Source organism: Dermacentor albipictus, chromosome 1 (assembly GCF_038994185.2).
Source record: "Dermacentor albipictus isolate Rhodes 1998 colony chromosome 1, USDA_Dalb.pri_finalv2, whole genome shotgun sequence".
In the NCBI taxonomy this organism is placed as follows: Eukaryota; Metazoa; Arthropoda; class Arachnida; order Ixodida; family Ixodidae; genus Dermacentor; species Dermacentor albipictus.
Genome location: NC_091821.1, coordinates 38,009,279 through 38,035,398, shown reverse-complemented (window position 1 = coordinate 38,035,398; position 26,120 = coordinate 38,009,279). Strand labels below are relative to the sequence as shown.

The following is a 26,120-nucleotide window of genomic DNA, read 5'->3' as shown; positions in this document are numbered from 1 at the left end:
CCGCGACATCGTGCTTAGCAGCCCAACACCATGTTTGAAAAGTTAAACACCATGATTAGAACGAAATAAAAGAAATAAAGAAAAACATCGTGATCGAGCTAGTGCCTTATCTGCCGTACTCCGGCCGAAGTAACACGTCACGTTTGGTGTTAGTTGTAAACAAGATGTGATTGCTGTTGTCTTAGCGTAGTTAAAGTGCACGGATGGTTCTTTGCTTCTTTTTTGCCACAAAAACTGTCACCACAAAAGCGAATTGACAACGTCAGTGCAAAGGTCTAAAGGTGCGTTTTGTTTCGTCCCAGTCACCATGGCTTCCTCTAATGAGCAGAAGGTAAACATGATCCTTGCCTTGGGAGCTGAGGATGGCACCAAGAGAAAGGCCGCAAATATACAGGGTGTCCCAGCTAACTTTAGCCAGAGTTTAAAAATATGCCAATCCACTCTAAGATGATGCGACCAAATGCATGTTGCTCACTATACCATGGAGTAAGTCACAATAGTTTTTGTATTGTGCTTAATTGCAGAATCAGTCAATATTAATTTACCATGCTCTGGAACCAACGACGTTAGGCAAAGATTTCCAATGACAAAGTTGTAGAGCGGCTTTTAAGTATCAGTGTTTTTCCCGCTTACTGCAGATGCCCGCGAAATACAGAAAAAAAAAACATTACCAGGTGACATGCCCGCTAGCGCTGCTTTATGATGCGGGTGGGAGCGCAATCAAGTGCTATTTTTCATATTTCGTGGGGTTTCTTTACCATCCAGAAAAAAATTGCACGCAATTCGTACGTCGCTGAAAACACAGCAGTTAGATGTCATTTGGGGGTGCCTACAAATGCTTCACTGACACTTATATAATTAGAACGGTATTTCTTGAGTTAGACACTTAATTGTAATTAAATCTCAGTAACAAAACAATTCCTGGTGGCTAACTCCCCTGCACTGGAAACAATATGTACTAGGTTTTCTTCGAGTAATTCATTGCTTTATTTTAAATCTTGGTGCATGATATTTGATTGGGAGAGCCTGTATATATTTAAGACCTGTGCATGCTAGTGACGATGTTTCCATCCCTAATAAACGTTGGACAATGTTAGAACAGTTTCTTTCTTTCTTTTTTCATGAGCCGTTAGCATTGCTTACTGGAAAGAGAAACAATACTGAGACACAAAGCATTCGCGTGAATCTCACACGCCTTTGATAAAAGACTCCGCAGAAGGGGTCAGTGAAGTATGCAGGTTTTCTTTCCAGGGTCAAGAATTCACGCAAAGCAATTAGAAGCGAGGTGAACATACAGAACATATTCATTTTCTAGGCATAGGCTGCCCATGCCTTAAGAAATAATTGTTGATTGACAACCTCCTTCTATTTCAGCAATATAACAAGCTTTATGATACGGGTGCAAGCGCAGTCACGTGGTATTTTTCGTATTTCGTGGGGCTTCTTTACCAGTCGGAAAATAATTGTACGCAATTAGTATGTCACTGAAAACACCACAGTTAGATGTCATTTGGGGGTGCCTACAAATGCCTCACTGACACTTTTATTATTAGGAGAGTACATCTTGGTTAGATAATTAATTGCAATTACCGAATTAAATCTGAGTAACGAAATAATTGCTGGAGGCTACTCCTCTGCACTGGAAACAATATGCACTAGGTTTTATTCGGGTAACGCAACTGGCTCTTTTTTCAAGTCTTGTATGGTGCATGATAGTTGGAGCACTCTATATAATTCACTCAGTAACCGAATTGAGGCCAAGCCGGGTTCACTCGAAATCGGAATCAACAGCAGTCATGCGTAGCAGCGCTTATACTCGGACTCATAGGAAAAGAAAAAAAAATGAGAGAGGGAGAGAGGCTGCACTTTAGCCGGAAAGGCGAAGCAGTATTAGTGATAGCGAAGTACACGGCAATTGTACGAAGGAAGATTACACCACCGAGAGATGTCAGATTCCTTGTGGTACGAAAGGACTCAAGCTGTGAAAATGAACTGTTTCCTACTACGAGGTCTTGTTAATTCCCTTATACGGCCGTCGCTTCAGTGACCAATGCTTCGAGCTCACACGAAGTTTCTTCAAGTCCAAGATATATATATATATATATATATATATATATATATATATATATATATATATATATATATATATATATATATATATATCATCAGCCTGGTTACGCCCACTGCAGGGCAAAGGCCTCTCCCATACTTATCCAACTACCCCGGTCATGTACTAATTGGGGCCATATTGTCTCTGTAAACTCTTCTTAATCTCATCCGCCCACCTACCTTTCTGCCGCCCCTCTGCTACGCTTCCCTTCCCTTGGAATCCATTCCGTAACTCTTAATGACCATCGGTTATCTTCCCTCCTCATTACGTGTCCTGCCCATGCCCATTCCTTTTTCTTGATTTCAACTAAGATGTCATTAACTCGCGTTTGTTCCCTCACCCAATCTGCTCTTTTCTTATCCCTTAATGTTACACCTATCATTCTTCTTTCCATAGCTCGTTGCGTCGTCCTCAATTTAAGTAGAACCCTTTCCGTAAGCCTCCAGGTTTCTGCCCCGCAGGTGAGTCCTGGTAAGACACAGCTATTACACACTTTTCTCTTGAGGGATAACGGCAATCTGCTGTTCATGATCTGAGAATGCCTGCCAAACGCACCCCAGCCCATTCTTATTTTTCTGATTATTTCCGTCTCATGATCCGGATTCGCTGTCACTACCTGCCCTAAGTAGATGTATTCCCTTACCACTGCCAGTGCCTCGCTACCTATTGTAAATTGCTGTTCTCTTCCGAGACTGTTAAACATTACTTTAGCTTTCTGCAGATTAATTTTTAGACACACCCTTCTGCTTTGCCTCTCCAGGTCAGTGAGTATGCCTTGCAATTGGTCCCCTGAGTTACTAAGCAAGGCAATATCATCAGCGAATCTCAAGTTAATAAGGTATTCTCCATTAACTCTTATCCCCAATTCTTCCTAATCCAGGTCTCAATACCACCCGTAAACACGCTGTGAATAGCATTGGAGAGATCGTATCTCCCTGCCTGACGCCTTTCTTTATTGGGATTTTGTTGCTTTCTTTATGGAGGACTACGGTGGCTGTGGAGCCGCTATAGATATCTTTCAGTATTTTTACACACGGCTCGTCTACACCATGATTCCGCAATGCCTCCATGACTGCTGAGGTTTCGACTGAATCGAACGCTTTCTCGTAATCAATGAAAGCTATATATAAGGGTTGGTTATATTCCGCACATTTCTCTATCACCTGATTGATAGTGTGAATATGATCTATTGTTGAGTAGCCTTTACAGAATCCTGCCTGGTCCTTTGGTTGACAAAAGTCTAAGGTTTTCCTGATTCTATTTGCGATTACCTTAGTAAATACTTTATAGGCAACGGACAGTAAGCTGATCGGTCTATAATTTTTCCAAGTCTTTGGCGTTCCCTTTCTTATGTATTAGGATTATGTTAGCGTTCTTCCATGATTCCGGTACGCTCGAAGTCATAAGGGATTGCGTATACAGAGTGGCCAGTTTCTCTAGAACAATCTGCCCACCATCCTTCAACAAATCTGCTGTTACCTGATCCTCCCCCGCTGTCTTATCCCTTTGCATAGCTCCCAAGGCTTTCTTTACTTCTTCCGGCGTTACTTGTGGGATTTCAAATTCATCTAGACTATTCTCTCTTCCATTATCGTCGTGGGTGCCACTGGTACTGTACAAATCTCTATAGAACTACCCAGCCACTTCAACTCTCTCATCCATATTAGTTATGATATTGCCGGCTTTGTCTCTTAACGCATACATCTGATTCTTGCCTATTCCTAGTTTCTGCGTCACTGCTTTTAGGCTTTCTCCGTTCCTGAGAGTATGTTCAATTTTATCCATATTATACTTCCTTATGTCAGCTCTCTTACGCTTGTTGATTAACTTGGAAAATTCTGCCAGTGCTATTCTAACTGTAGGGTTAGAGGCTTTGACACATTGGCGTTTCTTGATCAGATCTTTCGTGTCCTGCGATAGCTTACTGGTAGATCCTGTCTAACGGAGTTACCACCGACTTCTGTTGCACCCTCTTTAATGATGCTCATAATATTAACGTTCATATCTTCAACACTAAGGTCCTCTTCTTGAGTTAAAGCCGAATACCTGTTCCATAGCTTGATCCGGAATTCCTCTATTTTCCCTCTTACCGCTCACTCATTGATCGGCTTCTTATGTACCAGTTTCTTCCGTTCCCTCCTCAAGTCTAGCCTAATTCGAGCTCTTACCATTCTATGGTCACTGCAGCGCACTTTGCCGAGCACGTCCGCAGCTTGTATGATGCCAGGGTTAGCGCAGAGTATAAAGTCTATTTCATTTCTAGTCTCGTCATTCGAGCTCCTCCACGTCGACTTTCGGCTATTCCGCTTGCGGAAGAAGGTATTCATTATCCGCATATTATTCTGTTCCGCAAACTCTTCGAATAACTCTTCCCTGCTATTCCCAGAGCCTATGCCATATTCCCCCACTGACTTCTCCCCAGCCTGCTTCTTGCCTTCTTGTCGGATGGCCGAAGACGCCGCCAGGAAGCAAGAGCTGGCCGCCGTCTGAGGAAGGGGGGGATTGGGGGTTAGCCTCCCGACCCCCGCCACCCCTTAACCCCATCAAGGACACAATAAAGTTTTATCTCTTGCCTGCCCTGGCATTGAAGTCGCCCATCAGTATAGCGTATTTTGCTTTCACTCTACCTATCGCCGATTCCACGTCTTCATAGAAGCTTTCGACTTCCTGGTCATCATGACTGGATGTAGGGGCGTATACCTGTACGTCCTTCACTTTGTACCTCTTATTAAGTTTCACAACAAGACCTGCCACCCTCTCGTTAATGCTATAGAATTCCTCTATGTTACCTGCTATATCCTTATTAATCAGGAATCCGACTCCTAGTTCTCGTCTCTCCGTTAAGCCCCGGTAGCAGAGGACGTGCCTGCATTTTAGCACTGTATATTCTTCTTTTGTCCTCCTAACTTCACTGAGCCCTATTATATCCCATTTACTGCCCTCTAACTCCTCCAATAGCACTGCTATACTCACCTCACTAGATAACGTTCTAGCGTTAAACGTTTCCAGGTTCAGATTCCAATGGCGGCCTGTCTGGAACCAGGGATTCTTAGCACCCTCTGCTGCGTCACAGGTCTGAGCACCGCCGTGGCGATCAAACCTTCGCAGCTGCTGGGGACTGAGGGCCGGGGTTTGATGGTTGTATTCATATAGGAGGTTGTGGCCAAGTACTGCACCAGGGTGGCCAATCCTGCTCTGGTGAGGGAGTTTACACACACACACACACACACACACACACACACACACACACACACACACACACACACACACACACACACACACACACACACACACACACACATATATATATATATATATATATATATATAGTCATATCACAGGAAGCCAAGAAACACCGACATCAAGGACAACATAGGGGAAGTTGCTCGTGTTTAATAAATGAAGTAAAGAAACGATAAATTAATGGAAATTAAAGTGGGTGAAAAAACAACTTGCCGCAGCTGGGGAACAATCCCAACTTGCGGCAAGTTGTTTTTTCATCCACTTTCATTTCATTCATTTATCGTTTCCTTATTTCAATTATTAAGCACAATTAAGTAATTTCCCCTATGGTGTCTTGGTGTGTTTGTTGGCTTATGATATGCCTAATAAAAATCGGCCCCTCGGTTAACCCCCTTTCTGCTGGTGTGTGTATATATATATATATATATATATATATATATATATATATATATATATATATATATATATATATATATATATATATATATATATATATATATATATATATGGGGTTCGGTAAACTAGTCGGGCCCTAGCGCCCCTCCCGCAAGAATGAAAACTTTCCGCCTATCCTCCAAGGAGCGCCACTTGACAGCGAACCATAGGCCGTTTCGTTTCGTTCAGCTGCGGCTAACCACTTTTTAAAATCCTTGGCACAAGTTACGTGAAACACCCTGCATATGTTTTCGAGTCTGAGTGTCACTATAGTAATGGTTTGTAAATTTTCTCGCTCATGAAATGTACAGCCTTTGACAGAAGTATGCAGGTTACTCCGCGCCTCCACGACCATAATAGAGAGTTTCAAAATAGAGTACCGATGCCACACGCAAGCTTTGGTGAACGCAAGCTCAATTGTGGACCCTTTGCGCCCTTTTGTGCTCGCTTTGCTTTCTTTTGTGCGGTATCGTCCAGAGTTTCCAGCGTGCCAAGTAGCTGAACGACATTATAGTAATGGTTAGTACATTTTATAGCAAATAAATGTACAGCCTTTGTCAAAAGTATACAGGTTACTCCACGCCTCCACCATCATAATAAAGGTCTTTAGAATAGGATACCGAAGGCACAACCAAACGTTGGTGGACGCAAGCTCCATTGTGGGACTTTCACGCTCTTTTGTACTCGCTTTGATTTCTTTTGTAAAGGTGCGATAAAGTCCAGCGTGGCAAGAAGCTGAGCGTCATCATAGTAATTGTTAGTACATTTTCTAGTTCATAAATTTACAGCCTTTGTCAAAAGTATGCAAGTTAACCCGCGTCTCTACCACCATTCTGGCGAGCTTTAGAGTATGATACCGAAGCCACACCCATGCAAGCGCTGGTGGACGCAAGCTCCATTGTGGACCCTTCGCGCTCTTTTGCTTTGCTTTCTTTTGTGCTGTATAGTCCAGCGTTTCTTGCGTGCCAAGAAGCTAAACGCTCACAACCACACAACACAACGTCGATCATAACCTAATTGAGATCCTGCCGCTCCAGCGAGGCCGAAAGAGCCTTCTCATACTGAATATATACAGCCCACCCAAGCAGAAGCAGGCCAAGTCCGACTACTTGATCACTAAAGCGACTGGCATAGCCAAAAATAGAAGTCTGCTGATCGTAGGCGACTTCAACGCGGCTCACCAGACCTGGGGCTACACGACAGCCACACCAAAAGGCACTGCACTCCAGTACACGATACAGCAGTGCCGTCCCACAGTCCTCACAGACCCCGCATACCCTACACGTCTAGGAAACAGCGTCTCCCGAGATACATGCCCTGACCTCACCCTCACTAAAGGGATACAACAAGCTACCTGGCACAACACGGAGGAAACTCTGGGCAGTGACCACTGCATACTTTCCACCACATTGAACGTTACGCATATACGCCACCCGATAAAAAAGACAACGCTCACAGATTGGACAGCTTTTCGCAAAGAGCGAGCGGAGGACTCCTCAACGGGTATTACGGATCTCGAGCAGTGGGTACGAGAGCTCCAACAAGACGTACACAGACATTCAAAGCAGATCACACTCACCACAGACATACCGGCCGTACACCCGCACCTTCTTCACCTCTGGGAAGCCTCTGCATGGGACCTCGAGGCCTTGTTATTAGGAGATGGAACGTCAAAAGCATAATCGCAAACTGAAACTACGTATAGCGAAACTCACGGCAACCCCGGAATTTTATGTTGGGGAGCTCACCCGTCACAACTGGCGACAACTATGCAACAAGTTGCAGGGCAATCTTAGCACGGCCAAAACATGGTCGCTGCTACGCCATCTTCTTGACCCCCCACAAAGCAAGGCAATTAGCCGGCAAACAATCCAATGTATCCTCCACAACCATCCGGGTTCTGAGGACGAAATCCTGGAGGAGTTGCGGGCGCGATACATAGGCGATTTCAAACCCGCACAAGGACAACCTCCAACGTACAACGGGAGTGACAATTACAACCTCGACAAGCCGATCACTATTTCTGAGCTGCGACAAGCACTCTGTGCACTCACACGAAACACCACCCCAGCAAAGACAAAATAAATAACAAGCTCCAGCGCAATCTGGATGATGGCACCATTCAATCTCTTACTGACCTCTTTAATCATTACTGGGAAGTGGGTACGCTATCAGTGGACTGGAAGGACGCGGACATCATACTCATTCCGAAGCCAGGCAAACTCTCCAGCTTAGAAAATATGAGACCAATCTCATTGACTTAATGCCTAGGCAAGCTTCTGGAACATGTCATTCTGAACCGACTTCAACCTTACCTAGAATTCAGCGACCTCTTTCCCGAAACAGTGTTCGGATTCCGGCACCACCTTTCTACTCACGACATCCTTCTTCAGCTGAAGGAACAAGTCCTTGAACACATCTCACCACACAACACAGGAGCGATTCTAGCACTCGATCTCAAAGGCGCTTTCGACAATGTGGCTCACCATACCATCCCTACAAACCTAAGTCTCCCGAATTGTGGTCGTAATACTTACAATTACTCACACGCATTTCTAAGCAACCGCACGGCCACAATAGGCATCGGCTGCCTCAGAACCCCGACGTTACCTACCCGCAACAAAGGAACCCCACAAGGTGCTGTTCTATCACCCACCCTTTTCAACATTGCTATAATGAAATTACCTGACAAACTCAGCTCAATACCAGGAATCAAACATGCAATATACGCCGATGACATCACTATCTGTATCACCACTGGTTCCGAAGGAGAGAAACAAGATGCCCTTCAACAAGCGACCGACGTCGTCCAGCAATATGCAAAAACAAGTGGTCTCCGGTGCTCCCCCGAGAAGTCAGAACTATTAGTCGTTCGACAGAAATCACGGAGAAAGCTCAATGAAATATCTCACATTACACTTACCCTCGACGACAAAGAAATACCCACACTAAAATTTAAACCGCGTCCGCATTCTCGGCCTCCACATACAACAGGACGGCGAAGGCGCATACACCATCCAACGTCTCAAGCAGACCACTTTCCAAATCATGCGAATAGTCAGCCGCGTCACCACCAAACAATACGGACTGAAAGAAGACGACATAATACAGCTCGTCCAAGCCCTGATAATTAGCCGCATTGTCTACGCTGCCCCGTACTTACCCCTCACTCCCAAGGAGATAGATCAATTAGACGTACTTCTTCGGAAAGCCTACAAGCGAGCGCTCGGCCTACCACCGGGAACAGCGACACTCAAGCTTGAAACCTAGGAGTCCATAATACTATAAGAGAAATTATAGACGCCCACCTCACAAGCCAAGGAGAACGCCTAGCCCTTACACCATCAGGAAGAACAGTCCTAGCGCGCCTAGGCTACCCCACACCCGGCAAAGGCCACGAACAAGTAATCCATCTGACCCCCCCCCCCCCCCACTTCCGGAAGCACATCAAGGTAGCCCCCATCCCCCGAAGCATGCACCCGGAACATCATGGCGATCGTCGCCAAGCTCGCGCAAAAACTCTACAGACAAAATATGGCAGTCTCCCCACCACACTATACACGGATGCCGCGCAGTACCACCGAAAAGCAGCCATAACGGAGAGCATTGTCGACCATAACCTTCAAGAGGTGGTCTCGATGACGGTCCGCACTGCCAGCGCCCTCGTAGCGGAGGAGACAGCCATCGCGTTGGTCGTCACCTCTAGTCTGACCAACGAGTACGTCACAATTATTACTGACTCCCAGGCAGCTTGGCGTAGCTACGCGAGAGGCAGGATATCTTCAATAGCCCACCGACTCCTCAAACAAGCCTCCCAATCCCCGAACGTTGAAATAGTGTGGACTCCCGGACACGAGTCCCTCCGTGGAAATCAGCGTTGTTGCGTACTCCAGGGTAGCGTATCGCACTGCTGCCGAGTTGTAGCGACGCCTGTTTATCGAAGCTCGAACGACGTTACTATTGGGTAGCGTCGCGTTCTCGACGGGCTGCAGGCATCCGGTAGGCCATGGCGACCAGGCAAGGACGAGACGATTTCTAGTGCGAAACTTGCATAGTTTATTCAAAGGTTGGTGAAAGATGATAAGAGAATGAAGTGTTAAAAGTACATTTCGGAGCCCCTTAAATAGGCTCAAATCGTGGGAGGCAGGCACGTACCCAGGGGGGGGGCCCGGGGGGGCCCGGGCCCCCCCCGAAATCAAGTTGCATACCCCCCCCCCCCCTCCCCACTCACGCCACCACTCCTCACACCTTCCTTAAGCGCCGCCAGATCAATGTTGAGACTTGGCAGCTATTAATCGGTCAGCATTATGCTGCCTTTTTCACTCCTTTTAGATGGCGGTAGTTATCGGCATCTCTTGTAATGTGAAGGACAGTTTTCTCATAGATTCCGCACCCGTGCGATTAACTCGAGATGCGTCCAGTTGTCACCATCTATTCAAACGTCACGCGCATATCTGTTGCATTTGCTAGTTGAACCTTCTTTGTTTAGGCTGATCCTGGGACCAGGAAAGGGGTGCGGCTGTTACTGAGCTGGTCTGTACTCTCGTGGAACGAGTTGCGGCTGGAGAAAACGCCAATTGCGTTTAACTTTTCCCTTTGCTTCATTATTTCCTTGAGTTACGGCTCGCCGCGAGGCTGGCAGATGCCCGCAACCATATACACGTGATACGGGTTAGATAAGGTGGGAAATAAAATAATGTGAAAGTGCGTCCATCATGAAACCCTGCAATAACCCTTAAAGCCATAAGCAAGATGACTTTCGCCCGTTACCTCGTCTGTTTTTCCCTAATTGTATAGCACTTTTCGAGCAAAATCGGCAACTGGAAACAAAAATCACAAGGAGTTGAGAAATTAAGCGATCTACTAAGGGACAGAGCCAAGGCAACAGCCAAACTCCAAGGAAAATCGAATAATAAAAAAGTAAACCGTCGTTTATGAGAATATTTATGGATCAACATCTTTTTATTTAAAAAGGAAGTAGAGAAAACGCTGCCGGAAGTGGAGAACAATTACTTGTTTTGAATGACGCTTCTACAGTTATCGGTCGAACCACCTCACGTAGTCACTTCTCTGCTGTGCTTGTGTGGGTGTTTATCACACCTTTCGCGGTGAGCGCAGTACATCTAGAATCGCAGAGTCCTGCGCTCTACGCGGTTGTGTGGGACTGGCGGCCGCACAGCGTTACGCAATTCGCGGAACTGTCAAAACTGATCAACAAGGCGAAAATAACTGATATTCGAAACTATAACATGAGAAAGATTGAAGAAGCTGTAAAAAATGAACGCAGCCTGAAATCAGTAAGAAAGGAACCTGGCTTGGGAGAAACCATGATGTATACAGTAAAAGATAATATGATCAGCAATCTCGAAGATATAGTAAAAGCAGCGGAAAAATTCTAAGCTGACCTGTATACAGTACTCAGAGGAGACACGATACCTCACTTAGAAACAGTAATGAACAGGACACAGAAACTCTCCTATAACTAGCGATGAGGTCAGAAGGGCCCTGCAAGAAATGAAACGATGAAGAGCGGGAGGAGAAGGTGGAATAATAGTCGATTTAATCAAAGATGGAGGAGACATAATGCTTGGAAAACTGGCGCCTCTTTATACGAAGTGTCTATCGAGTGCAAGGGTCCCAGAAAACTGGAAGAATGCAGACATTATACTAATCCACAAAAAAGGAGACGTTAAAGAATTGAAAAATTATAGGACCATTAGCTTGCTCCCAGTATTATATAAAATATTTACCAAAATAATCGCCAATAGAATAAGGGCAACACTGGATTTTGTCAACCAAGGGAACAGGCTGGCTTCAGGAAGAGATACTTTACAATGGATCACATCCATGTCATCACTCAGGTTATCGCGAAATCCGCAGAGTACAATAAGCCTCTATACGTGGCTTATATAGATTAGGAAAAGGCATTTGATTCAGTAGAGATACCAGCAGTCATAGAGGCACTACGTAATCAAGGAGTACAGAACGCTCGCGTAAAAAGCTTGGAAAATATTGCTACATGCGTGTGGTATTTATTTGTTTGAACGAGGCGCGTGGGCGCCATCCCTCCAGAAAAGAGGAGGAAGAACGAACTGGGCTCGTGCTGTGAATCTAACCGTTCAGCGCTGCAACCGTTGTTGTAAATGTAATCTGTAAATAGTTTCTCGTCTTACTGACTCGTCCTTCGCGTAAGAATATCTACAGAGGTTCTACAGCTACCTTAATTCTGCACAAGAAAAGCCCGGAGATACCTATAGAGAAAGGGGTTAGACAGGGAGACACAATTTCTCCAAAGCTGTTCACTGCGTGTTTAGAAGAATTCAAGCTATTAAACTGGGAAGGCTTAGGAGTAAAGATCGACGGCAAATATCTCAGCAACCTTCGGTTTGCCGATGACATTGTTCTATTCAAGAACAATGCAGACGAGTTACAACAAATGATTGGAGACCATAACTGAGATAGCGTAAGAGTGGGGTTGAATATTAATATGCAGAAGGTGAAGATAATGATAAATAGTCGGGCAAAGCAACAAGACATCAGGATCACCAGTCGGCCACTAGAGACTGTGAAGGAGTTCGTTTACGTAGGTCAATTAATCACAGGGAACCCTGATCATGAGAAGGAAATTCACAGAAGAATAAAAATAGGTTGGATCGCATACGGCAGACATTGCCAGCTCCTGACTGGAAGCTTACCATTATTATTGAAAAATAAGGTGTGCACTCAGTGCATTATGCCAGTGCTGACATATGGGGCAGAGACATGAGATCAAGTTAAGAACCGCGCTAAGAGCGATCGAACGAAGATTGCTAGGCATAACGTTAAGAGAGAGAAAGAGAGCGGTTTGGATCAGAGAGCGAACGGGTATAGACGATATTCTAATTGACATCAAGAGGAAAAAATGTAGCTGGGCAGGTCATGTAATGCGCCGGTTAGATAACCGTTGGACCATTAGGGCTACAGAATGGGTACTAAGAGAAGGCAAGCACAGTAGAAGACGGCAGAAAACTATATATGGTGCGATGAAATTAGGAAATTCGCCGGTGCTAGTTGGAATCGGTTGGCGGCAGGACAGGGGTAATTGGAGATCGCAGGGAAAGGCCTTCGCCCTGCAGTGGACATAAAACAGGCTGATGATGATGATGACGACGACGATGATGATGATGATGGTGGAGGTGGTGGGCCCCCCCCGAAAAAAAATCCTGGGTACGTGCCTGGTGGGAGGGATTTTGCTCCCGTCGACGTCACGTGACAGGCACAGAGTCTGGTTTGTGGATGGGCGTTCCTCCTCCGTAGATACCAAGCCTGCAGCAAGGAAAGAGCGTCCCGCCTCCGTATATACCAAGCCTCAGGTCCTGGAATCGTAGACGCTTATCCTTCTCTCTTGCACTTTGCTGGTTCGCGGAAGTTCTCCTGTAGAGCTTGACAGTTCGAGGAAAGGGCCCCTCTAAAGTCGCACACACACAAAAGGGGTCTGTAAACACTGTGGGGCTTCCGCCAGACCGGCATACACTCGAGACAACCATGGCGAATTAGGAAGTCACACTTCGTTTCGAAGAGGCATGATGGGCGAGAATCCTTTTTGTACGGCGTGCTAGACGCCAACCGTAACAGCGTGCGCACTCTGACAAGAGAGGGATACAAGAGACAAGAGAGGCCACAAGAGAGGGATACGGCCGTATCTATGGAGCCCGTACCTTTACAATACAACGCCATACTACAACACCACATATTTAACAGACGACAATACGTACCTCCACACAAGACCCTCTCACGTGAAAACGTCTTAACATGGCGACAACTACAAACCGATACATACCCCCATTAAGCAGACTACACGCAATACACCCTACACTATATTCATACAAATGTCCCCTTTGTAACGATTACGCCTCCCTATATCACACCACATGGGCGTGCCCCAACGTGAAGGCGGCGCCGCAAATACCCAACCCCACACCCGAGCAGTGGGAGGCCGTGCTGACTAGTTCGGACCCTCGTAACCAGCAGCAACTGGTGCGGCGGGCCCGGGAGACAGCAAGAACCGCAGGAGCCCTGGACTAAGGGCGCCTCCCGCACAAGCAGAAAGACACCTGCTTGTCCTTTCTTTTTTTTTTAAATAAATGTTTCTCCTCCTCATTATAGTAAAGGTTAGTACATTTTCTAGTTCACAAAATGTACAGCCTTTGTCAAAAGTATGCAGGTTAATCCGCCCCACCACCACCATACAGAAGAGTTTTAGAGTATGATGCCGAAGCCACACCCACGCGTTGGTGTACACAAGCTCCATTGTGGACCCTTCACGCTCTTTTGTGCTCACTTTGCTTTCTTTTTTAAAGGTGCGATATAGTCCAGCGGGCCAAGTAGCTGAGCATCATCATAGTAATTGTTAGCACAGTTTCTAGTTCATAAGTTGTACAGCCTTTGTCAAAAGTATGCTGGTTAATCCGCGCCTCCACCACCATACTGGAGAGTTTTAGAATATGATAACGAAGCCACGCCCAAGCGTTGGTGGACGCAAGCTCCATTGTGGACCCTTCGCGCTTCTTGTGCTCACTTTGCTTTCTTTTGTAAAGGTGCGATATCAGAATCAGAATCCACTTTATTTTTAACACACTAGTTGGGGGCCCCCAGTCAAAAAGCTGTCGCAGACAGCTTGACGGGACCTGAGGACCTACAGAGAGCAACAGGCAGTGGATTTCACAAATTCGAACAATTGTAAATACATACAGTCATTATGAACAAGAAATTAATTGCTTGATACAGATACAGCATACACGGTGGACACTACCACAGAATGCACCAATACTGCAGGAAATGTAACAGCCAGGAGAAGAAAAGAGAAAAAGTTCATTGCTTTATCAGGTAATTACGCAACTCCGATTTAAACGTGCCGAGTGTTGCACTGAAATTAATGTGAGTTTTTAAGAGGTTGTATAGTGTTGGTATGCAGTAATACAGCCTAGATCTACCGTAATTTGTACGTGTACGCGGCACTGGTATTAGCCTGTTACGTATGCTGTAGTCATACGGGGAATGTTTTGTATCGTTTGGAAGTTTTTTTTTTTTATACATATAGAGAGATAGTTTATAATCGTATAACTTAGACCCTTTAAACATATTATGTTTAATGAATAGGGGACCAGTGGTTAATAGGCTCGGGTGTCCATTAAAGTTCTCAAAGATTCTTAGTACCTTCTTTTGTAGCCGCCCCAGTTTGTTATAGTTGGTGGTCGTTGTAGTACGCCAAACTAAAGTGCAATATGAAAGACGCGAGGAAAGATTAGCATAATATATTGCATTCTTTAGTGTGATTGGAATTAATTCCTTCAGTCTGTAGAAGCAACCAAGCGGTTTGCCCAATTCAATCGTGAACTTATTAACGTGCATGTTCGAAGACATTGTTTCTTCGAACTAAACCCCGAAAAATTTTCAGGTGCAACGCGCTGCAGCGCCATTCCTTAAAAGTTTAGGGTGAGTTCGAAGTCACTTAGTTTGTTGAGAGGTTTAAAAATAATATATTTATTGTGAGCTGCCACAGAACTATAATCGTCATCTGTCATGCCAGCGTTTCCTTTTGTTTTTAACGCTGCGAGCCCGGTACTTATAAGTCATGAACGGCATGCGCGTTATCAGCGTGACATATCATTCTCGACAGGAAAGTAACGAGCGCAGCGTTTTCAATGAAGGAAACGTAAGCAAGACAGATGATTATCGTTGTGCACTCTTAAGCAAAATTACACCCTTTTGCCACACAACGATAATCGTCATCTGTCTTGTCCGCATTTCCTTTCTTTAACGCGGCGAGCACGGTACTTTGCAGTAACGAACGGCATGCGCGTTATCAGCATGACATAGCATTCCCGACAGGAAAGCAGCGGGCGCGGCGTTGCACCCGCTACAACCGTTCTAAAGTGCACTCTAAAATAGTTTACAGCCTTTGGGGTGTATATATACCACACAACGATAATCGTCATTTGCCTTGCTTGCGTTTCCTTTCACTCTTCACTCTTAGAAAAATTTACACCCTTTGGGGCTTATCTGGTCCCACAACGATAATCGTCATCTGCCTTGCCCGCGTTTCCTTTCTTTAACGCTGCGAGCCCGGTACTTCCCAGTCACGAACGGCACGCGCGTTATCAGTGTGACGCAGCATTCTCGACAGGAAAGTAGCGAGCGCCGAGTTTTCAAGAAAGGAAACGCAAGCTGGGCAGATGACGATTATTGTTGTGGGACAACTATACACCCCAAAGGGTGCAACCGTTTTAAGAGCACTCTTAGAAAAATTTACACCCTTTGGGGCGTATCTTGTCCTACAACAATAATCGTCATCCGTGTTGCCCGCGCTTCCTTTCTTTAACGCAGCGAGCCCGGTACTTCCCAGTCACGAACGGCATGCGCGTTATCAGTGTGACGCAGCATTCTCGACAGGAAAGTAGCGAGTGCCGAGTTTTCAGGAAAGGAAACGCAAGCAAGGCAGATGACGATTATTGTTGTGGGACAAATATACACCCCAAAGGGTGCAACCGTCTTAAGAGTGTTCTTGAAAACGCCGCGCCCGCCACTTTCCTGTCGGCACACTCTTAAAAGAAAGGAAATGCGGCCAAGACAGATGACGTTTATCGTTGTGTGGCAAGATACAACTTAAATTATATATGTGTGTGCCACTGCGCGCGATTCTTTCGCCGCACCGCTTACTCTAGAGGCGCGGTGGATTTCGTCCGGCAACAGCCACTATTCAAAAATGTCTGCTGCCAGGGGTATGTGGTGCTCGCTTCTTCGTCTAGGAAAATCGACAAGAGGACTGCCATGCAGGCTGTCGATAAGAAATTGCGCTTACTATCCAGTACAAGATGTTATGTATGGCCTAAGCCCCGAACAAAAAGAGGTATGATTGTTTTGTGTTAGTTTTTTTCAGGGCTTCTTGTTTTTCTTCCCGTCCTATTCGATACCCATCTGGTCTAGAGGAAGTAGTACATTTTGTGGGAGCTCACTAACCGGCTATTCAACTCCAGGTAATAATCGCTTCACTAAAGGAACAATTATTCGTTCCATATGGTATTTTAGTTCGTATGTGAGCTGACACGAATTCTGGATGTCACATCTACCGGTCCACGTTTGATGCTCGTATTTGAGATCTCCTGCTGCATGTTATATTTTATTAATTTATTTGATCTTGTATTCCGTGCTCTTAAATTGCGGTGCCTGTTCGAGCAAGGATTACTGGACAAAAAAAAAAAAAAAGTGTGCCCGCTGGTCTCAGAAATTCTTGTATATGTTTTTTTTTTCTCTTTCTGCTGTTACCAGCAGTAGTTTGAGCAGGGGAAAGCGACATAAGGTATGACTGTTCATCATTTGACGTATTTCACGTTTAACTCAAAAGAGAAAATCATAGTACGTTCTGAAGAAAATAACGCGCTGGCGAGATTTTAAGGTTATCACGCGAGTATGGCTCGATAGTATCATCCCTGTCCCGTGCGCCGATTGGCTAACGAGTTTCACGTGTTACCTTCTCTCTCTCGGTCCTCCTTCCCTCCTAAAATTTTTTTGAAGTGCAACGGCTTGGGAGCTAACGATAGGAAGCATTTCTCACCTTTCGTTCTCGTGGTCGTGCTTGTGGCGAAGCAAGGACGAAGGCGCAACTCGGCGCCTGTCATATCTATAATGCCCAGAACAAGCGGCGCGGCATTATTTCCACGTTGCTGAGATGAATGATAGGGACGTTGGTGTGTTTTATTGCATCATTTCCAAACAGAATTTTCTTTATCATTAACTTAGCTGCTGGACACAAAATGAATAGGTGCTTCATTAAATTTGAAATCATAATGAAACCTTCATAATGGAACCTTCATAAAGGAACTGCACACTGCCTGGTGAACATTCATCAGTCACAATAAAACAGCCTAGTTGGGACGTTAACAAACTGTTGGCTTGAAAACATTCTTTGCCTGGCTTTGTCTAGCATTCATATCACAAGCTTGTTTAGTTTATATGGAAAAATTGGCAGTTTTGCCCAAAGGATGAAGGACCTACTGCGAAGGCAAGGTTTAGCATTGTGCTTGAACTTCTCAGACGGTGATCTAACTATTTTCAGGCCTGACAAACGCCGACATTAAATACGCGGGTGTGCCAAAATTTCTGGCACTTTTAAAAGCTGTAACACGCCGTGTAGGGCCTGTAATGACATCACAGGCACCAATATGCTGCCCGTGAAGGGCTGCAGCAGTGAAATTGCATTACATTCAGGTGTGACCACAGATATTGTTTTGCACTTGTAATATTTAATAGTTGGAGAAGATTTAAGATAAAGACATGTGCTGTGAATGTTATGTGTCATGACTTTGTTTGTGGGCTGCCATTCTCAAAATTCTGAGAAATAATTTAGTCAAGAACGTAAGACCTGGTATGAACAACTTTAGCGACTGAATCATTTAGCAATATAACTCACATATACGGCATGGATAAGCATATAGGATACATATACCTAAATATATGTAGAGCCCCAAGGCGCAAATCAAATGCTATTGTGAAAGTTTGCTTGGAGCGTCGATATAATTGCTGGTATAATAATATAAGAACAATAATATTAGAACTTTCTTTTTTGATAGATGTAGACAGCTTTGCAAAGGCTACTCATTGTTTAGCTCATCATGAGCAGATTACTGATTTTGTTTTAAGCAGGTACCCTTGATTTGTTGTCCTGAACTACACGAGGTGCTGTTTCCAGCCAGTGTGTGTTGGCGTGCGCAGCTTCTTGGACTGCCCTAGGCAGTCGGGGACAACAGATCAAAGATGCCCATTGAAGAATGCATGTTGCTGACAATACAGCACATCTTATCCACCATTTACTCATCAGCTGGGTGGTTTATAATGCAGATATTTAAAAAAATTACTGCATTCTATAGTATGACACTACCCTTCCTGCTCTTTTGATTCTTTCAGAATGAAACTTCCCTCTCTGACAGACTTTGCCAACCTTTCAGAGTATTTATGTGCGCGTGATAATAAATTTGCCTCTTTGAAGGACTTCTAATATAATCACTCGTGAACCACTTGTTAAATCAGTTGATTTGGCTACTTTGGCTGTGACTCGGACAGAAACATGGCACCACATGTCATTTCATATAAAAATGCAGATTGTACAGCAGAAATCGTATTACTTATTTGGTGACATTTTAATGCATTTTATTAGATAAAAAAGATTTGCCAACATTCTCATTTACTAAAGTGGCTTGTTGAACCAATCTACTTTTAACATTTTGGCTTACTGAAGGACGGTAATTCCTCATAAGGAGTGAGAGAGTGTCGCAGCAGTTCATTAGAACGATTACTGTAGTGCTAGTAGGGTATGCTGACGGTTATAACTAATGACACTTGAGAAATCTACTTCAGCTGCCAGAGTGGCTCAGTGGCAGTGTTCTGTCTTAGATTACGCAATTCTGGTGTTACGTTTCAATACAGCGATTGGCATTCCTTGGACATTTCCCACGAGGCCATCCTTTCATCAGCTCACACCCAAATGACGATGGGGCGGGCCCGACATAGACTGTGATGTGCAAACAAAGGAGCTCGCTTTAGGGCGACAGCATCTGCTGACCTCCATGGAGGGGCTAATTACCGTGAAGATCACTCTACCTGAACCTGACCCTGACAAGCTGTACTAATTGAGGAAGGGGTCAATGTAGCAGGCTACCGTGGGAACCACATCGATCTCAGGTTCCCAGATTGCTACATGCTTGCACCATATGCGGGAGCGAAGGTGCAGCATAGGAGGAGAAGTCCAGCAGAATGGTGTGATGTTTGTGATTGACCGAGATATAGTCATCAGATTCCCTAGTTTAGTCTCCTAGATAAGACAACTGTTTCAAGTACGGTGATTTTTGGTGTGGAGGTGGCTGACATGGTCCTGATGTGAACTCAGATGTTAATACGCTCCTACATTGAGAGGGCTTCCGTATCTGGAGCCAGTGTAAATAAGATAGAATAGACCCTTTTTCCTTCATTTCTACTACCGGACGTACTCATCCCTATGCTAGGTGGATTCCTGGCCTAAGCACTATTCTAATCCGCAACAGTGGGCTCGGTCCTTGGCCACGATGCGCACATTCCAATGGGGGTAGAATACTAGTAATCACTTTCTTAAAGTTTAATAGGATGGAAAATTGGGCTAGTTGGTCTACACTAAGCATGATGGAAGTAGTGCATGAAACAGCATACAAGAATGAAGGTGTCCCTTCTTCGTTCTTGTGTACCGATTTGTCAAGCCATTTCCATCATGCTTACTTTCTTAAAGGTTGATAGTAGACAGTGCTGGGAAGTGGGTCTAGGTTTGAATAAAGTAAAATGCTATTGTAAAATATGAATGAAACATAACTTTCTTATAGAGAAACCCAAAATCAAACTCTCCATAGTCATCTCAAATATACAAAGTATTTATGGACAGCTACGTAAATTACTGCTCACCATTGCCACATTTAGTAGAGATGTGAGACGTCATGAAGGCATTACATAATGAAGGAGTTGAAGCATGCTTGACTACCTTAAGAAATATCTAAAGGGATTCCACAGCTACCATATTTCCTCATAAGGAAAGTGAAAAATGCTGATTAAAATGGGTGTTGCAATCTCTCCAACGCTGTTCACTGCATGCTTGGAAGAAGTAGTGAAGTTTTAGGGGTGTGCGAGTAGCAGTTTTTGAGAATGAATTGTACAGAAATCAAGTATTGTCAAAAGTGAATCTAATTGAATATGAATTGAACTGTGCCAGAAGTGAATCAAGTCGAATGTTAAATATTTTTCTAATAGTTAACAAATGATGTGCAACCTTCTCACCATTACTATTAAATAGCTTTTACATCCTGGTATTCACAACACTTGAAATATTCTGTTATTACACTGCATTATAAAGCATGCTTTAAGAATGCAAAGGGAGTGAACAACTAAGCAGGTCTTTTGCAGGCTCAGGGCATACGCAGTCATGCAGTATCACATAAAGTTGATGAAAGTAACCTTGTGGGCCACTAAGTATCTGCATATCCTCACGACCAAATAACACATTCGTGCTGTCTGCAGTGGTGGCAGAGTAAAAAAAAATTTTTTCTCTCGTTTGAATGGTTGTGATGGTGCCACTAGTTTATAAAGTATGTTAAAATGAAACATTCTGATTTATTCCAATCAGAGGACAGAGATGCTGCATCTATAAATAGTACCAAGCAATACTCACAGCCGAATGCAGTGTCTAAACATTTTTTTTTCGATCATGTAAAGCCGGAAAAGTCTTGCTGTTTGAGCGACGCAGCATGCTCTAGTACATTATGTCTACTGTGGACGAGATAAAATTTACTGCATTTTCGCTTCAATTTCATGTTTAATTGTGTACAGTTCACTACGTAAAGTACTTGAAAAATTTTGGGATTTTCAGATAGTGACTATTTCATTGTGAACCTACTCAACCTGATCAAATACTGACTATTTGATTTGAGAACTGAATTGAATAGGAAGTAAAGTACTTGAAAAATTTTGGGATTTTCAGATAGTGACTTTTTCATTGTGAACCTAATCAACCTAATCAAATACTGACTATTTGATTCGAGAACTGAATCGAATGGGACGTTATTCGATTCACTTTTCGAAAGTGTGGAAAATTCACGCACCCTTAACTAAAGATGCTACATTAGAAATGAGTATGTGTGCAAATCAACGAGGAATATCTCAGCACACTTCAGTTTGTAGTTGACGTTGGCCTGTTCAGCAATACTGTAGATGACTAGCAAGAAATAACTAAAGACTGTAACCTACACTTCCTAGTAATGGTGGGTTTGCAGATTAACATGCAAAGGACTAAGGTAATGTTCAGTAGGCTGGCAAGGGAACCAAAGTTTATGATTGGTAGTCAGCATCTTGGAGCTGTGCTAGAGTGCAAAATTTTTTTAGGTTAACTAGTCGCAGGAGAACACCCGAATCATGAGAAGGGAATTTTCAGAGAATTAAAGGTAAGGTTGCAACATGTGTGGCAGGCACTTCCAAGGCATGGCCAACAGCTTACCATTATTCCTGAAAAGTCACTGCATTCTGTCACCATTAACCTATGAGGCTGAAGGCTGGAGGATAACAAGGATGCTAGAGAAAAAGCTGAGGACTGTGCAGTGAGCGATGCAACAAAAAGTGATGGGCATAAGGCTTCAAATGGTCTTTCCATCGAGCTTGTTTGCACTTCTTCACATGTCAAAAGGCTTGGGCATGACGTTAAGCTTGAAAATTGACAGATAATGTTCAGAATCAATAGGGGCTGCTGCACTCGTATTCAAAACATTCTTTTGGCACTCCTGCCATAAGAAAATTGGAGGTACTTATATTTTTAAAATATGGTAGTTACTTTCAATCTTTCACCTGTCGCGGTTGCTCAGTGGCTATGGTGTTAGGCTGCTGAGCACGAGGTCGCGGGATCAAATCCCGGCCACGGCGGCCGTATTTCGATGGGGGCGAAATGCGAAAACACCTGTGTACTTAGATTTAGGTGCATGTTAAAGAACCCCAGGTGGTCAAAATTTCCGGAGTCCCCCACTACGGCGTGTCTCATAATCATATCGTGGTTTTGGCACGTAAAACCCCATATATTCATTCATTACTTTCAATCTTTCGTGGATTCTTATTTTTGAAAAATGCCAGGATTTTACTGTTGTAGGGTGCCACAAGTGTTAAACTTGCAAACGACAAGTATTAAAGTGAAATTCTTTCGGCAAATCCCGTCAGTTGGCTTGGAAGACATACAGACAAACAGCCATCACTGCCCCACCGCTACCTTGAGTTTTGTTGCTAGCAATGCTTTGAGAATGCTCCAGTGGCTTTAGACTTGTCTACACTAGAGAACAGTCACTGGCCTTTGCCACCATGACAGAGACAGAGGTTATTCAATCTTTGTTCCTTTGTATGCTGTTTCATGTTGCAACCATCACTCCCAAGCAGCAGCTCTTGTGTCTGTAGCATTTTCTTTTCCTTTTTTGCTCCTTGTTGCTCATTGTTCATGCAATGTGGCTAATTGTAGCATTGTGTGTTGAATAGGTAATGTATAACTTGCTTTGCAGTCATTTCCTTGTGCAGTCTGATTTGAATAAATTAGGATAGTATACTTTGTCCTATGCATTGCTTCAATTAAATGGGACTGCTAAGGACACTTTCTTGTCTGTCTTGAAGTGGAAATAAATTATGCGGCCTCACTAAACATGATTATTGGTTTCAATTGCTCTGGGGTGCTCTGCCTTTGTACATGTTCCAAATGCTTCCGATTTTATGCCGTCATCAAAAACAGAGTTTTCAAGGCCTTATGTTAGTTAACCTTTGTGGTAGAGAGATGTTTTGCACTTGTGATTTTTGGGGAAAGTGCAGTTTCTTTTTAACTTACTTCTGGTCATAAATGGGTAGCTGACTACTGCGACTAATATTACATCACCATGCCTACATTTTAGTATTTCTTCCTGACCTCTTGCTGTGGGGCATTCAACTGGCAAATCTTATGGCATGAAAGCTTGTTAACTCAAAAGGTAATTTCTGGTTAGCTAGTGGTATTCAGCGTAAACCTGACATGATGTTCAGTTCTCACTATCAATAAATTATATTAAATTGTTTTCCAAAGCTCCCCAGTGCTCATTTGGCAAGGTGCTTTCTTATTTGAGAGGTTTGATTATTGAGCATCTCATCATGTATGTCATTATACTGTAGGATTTCATCATTATCAGCATCAGCCTATTTTAAGTCCACTGCAGGATGAAGGCCTCTCCCTGCGATCTCCAATTATGCCTGTCCTACACCAACCGATTCCAACTTGCACCTGCAGCTTTCTTAATTTCATCACCTCGCCTAGTCCTTTGCCGTCCTCGACTGCATTTCCCATCTCTTGGCACCCATTCTGTAACCCTAATAGTTCACCAGTTATCTAACCTACGCATTACATAACCTGCCCAGCTCCATTTCTTTTTCTCAATGTCAATTATAGTATCAGCTATCCCCATTTGCTCTCCGATTCGCATCACTCTCTTCCTGTCTCTTAACGTTACGCCTATCATTCTTCGTTCCATTGCTATGTGTACGGCCCTTAACTTGTTTTCGAGCTTTTTTGTAAGTCTCCAAGTTTCTACCCCATATATTAGCACCGGTAGAATACACTGATTGTACACGTTTCTTTTTAATGATAATGGTAAGCTTCCAGTCGGGATCTGATAAAGTCTGCCCTATGCGTTCCAACCCATTTTTATTCATCTGTAATTTCCCTCTCATGATCAGGGTCTCCTGTGAGTAATAGACCTAGGTAAAGGTGTTCCTTCGCAGTCTCTACAGGCAGACTGGCAATCCTGAACTCTTGTTCCCTTGCCATGCCATTGATCATTTCCTTTGTTTTCTGCATATTAATCTTCAACCCCACTCTTACACTTTCTCTGTTGAGGTCCTCACTCATTTGTTATGATTCGTCCCCACTGTTGCTGAACAGGACAATGCCATCTACGAACCGAAGGTTGCTGAGATATTTGCCATTGATCCTTACTCCTAAGCTGTCGCAGTTTAATAGCTTCAATACTTCTTCCAAGCATGCAGTGAATAGCATTGGAGAGATTGTCTCAACTTGTCTGACCCCTTTCTTTATAGGTATTTTTGTACTTGTGTAGAATTAAGGTAGCTGTAGAATCTTTGTAGATATCTTCCAAGATATTGACACGCATACTTATTTGTCTTTATCGGGTGACATGTTTCACCGCCTAACAAATGTTATCGTACAGCGCAGAATGCGCCTGCATGTATCGAAAGCTTCTAGAATGTTATCGATGCTTCCACCCGCTGTGTGTGACCGAACCTTTTGTAATCTGATCGCATGTGTGCGCGACGCGAATAGTGTAGAACTTTGTGGAAGACACGTGGGTCCCAGCGATTACTCTAGAACATTCGACGACTGATGTATAAAAGTGGACGCGCTTGACCCGCTGATCAGATTTTCAACGATCGCCGACCGTGTTCGCCGCTATCGTTGTGCTATAAGTGTAGCCTGTTTTTGTGGGCACAGGTTCGCCCAATAAAAGTTTGTTTTGTCTTTCACAGTATTGCTACTGTGTTCTTCAATGTCACCACCACGTGACAATATTTACGTAAGCCTCCTGTACTCTTTCATTACATAATGCTTCTATGACTGCTGGTATCTCTACTGAATCAAATTCCTTTTTGTAATCTATGAAAGCAGTATATAGAGGCTGATTGTACTCTGCAGATTTCTTGATTACCTGTTTGAAAACATGGGTGTGATCCATTGTACAGTATCCCTTCCTGAAGCCAGCCTGTTACCTTGGTTGACTGAAGTCTTGGTGAATATTTTATACAATACTGGAAGCAAGCTAACGGGCCTATAATTTTTCAATTATTTAACATCTCCCTTTTTGTAGATTAGTATAATGTTGGCATTCTTCCAGTTCTCTCGGACCCTTGAAGTCATGAGACATTCCGTATAAAGGGCCGCAAGCTTTTCCAGCATGATGTCTCCTCCATTTTTGATTCATGTTCTGCTGATTTTTCTCATTTCATGTCTTTTAAGGCCCTGCTAACTTCATCACATAGAAGGAATGCATCGTTATAGAAGGAACCTGTGTAGCCTGTTCATTACTACTTTCAGTGGAGGTATTCTGGCTGCCCTGGGTATTGTACAGGTCATTGTAGAATTATTCCACTGCCTTTACTATATCTTCAAAATTGCTGATGATATTACCCTGCTTATCTTTCACTGCATACATCTTGGCTTGTCCTATGCCAAGTTTTCTTTTAATTGATTTCATGCTGCGTCCATTTTTTACTGCTTCCTCAGTCTTTGTTACGTTATAATTTTGAATATCTTTTATTTTCCCCTTGTTTGTCAATTTTGACAATTCCCCAAATTCTATCTTATCTCTTGAGTTAGACACTTTAATTCTTTGTTGTTTCTCTATTAGGTCCTTCATTGCTTGGGACAGCTTACCTACAGGTTACCTTGGTGCGTTACCTCTCTCTTCAATTGCTGCTTCTGAAGCCAGCCTAGTTACAGTTTCGCTCATTACTCCTATGGCATCTTCATCTTGCTTTTCTAAGGCTGCATATTTGCAAGCCCCAGCTTGAATTGGTCTGCTTTTACCCTTACTGCGTCTAGGTTGGCCTGTTTCTTCTTGACTAGTTTTACTGTTTCTCTCTTCATATTGAGGTAAATCCTAGACCTCACTGACTTATGATCACTGCACTTTACCATACCTAACACTTCTACATCCTGCACTATGCTGGGATCGGCAGAAAGTATGAAATCGATTTCATTTCTTGTTTCTCCATT

The 26,120-nt window shown here is 43.8% G+C and overlaps 1 protein-coding gene across 1 annotated transcript in view; it reads left to right on the top strand.

Moving 5' to 3' along the window:
- The first annotated feature begins 16,504 nt into the window (after positions 1-16,504).
- LOC135901076 (isovaleryl-CoA dehydrogenase, mitochondrial) overlaps positions 16,505-26,120 on the top strand; it is an 88,327-nt gene continuing 78,711 nt past the window's right edge. The window contains exon 1 of the mRNA XM_065430750.1: positions 16,505-16,676. Coding sequence (XP_065286822.1) covers positions 16,533-16,676 — 144 coding nt within the window. The 5' untranslated portion in view covers positions 16,505-16,532. The remainder of the gene's footprint in view (positions 16,677-26,120) is intronic.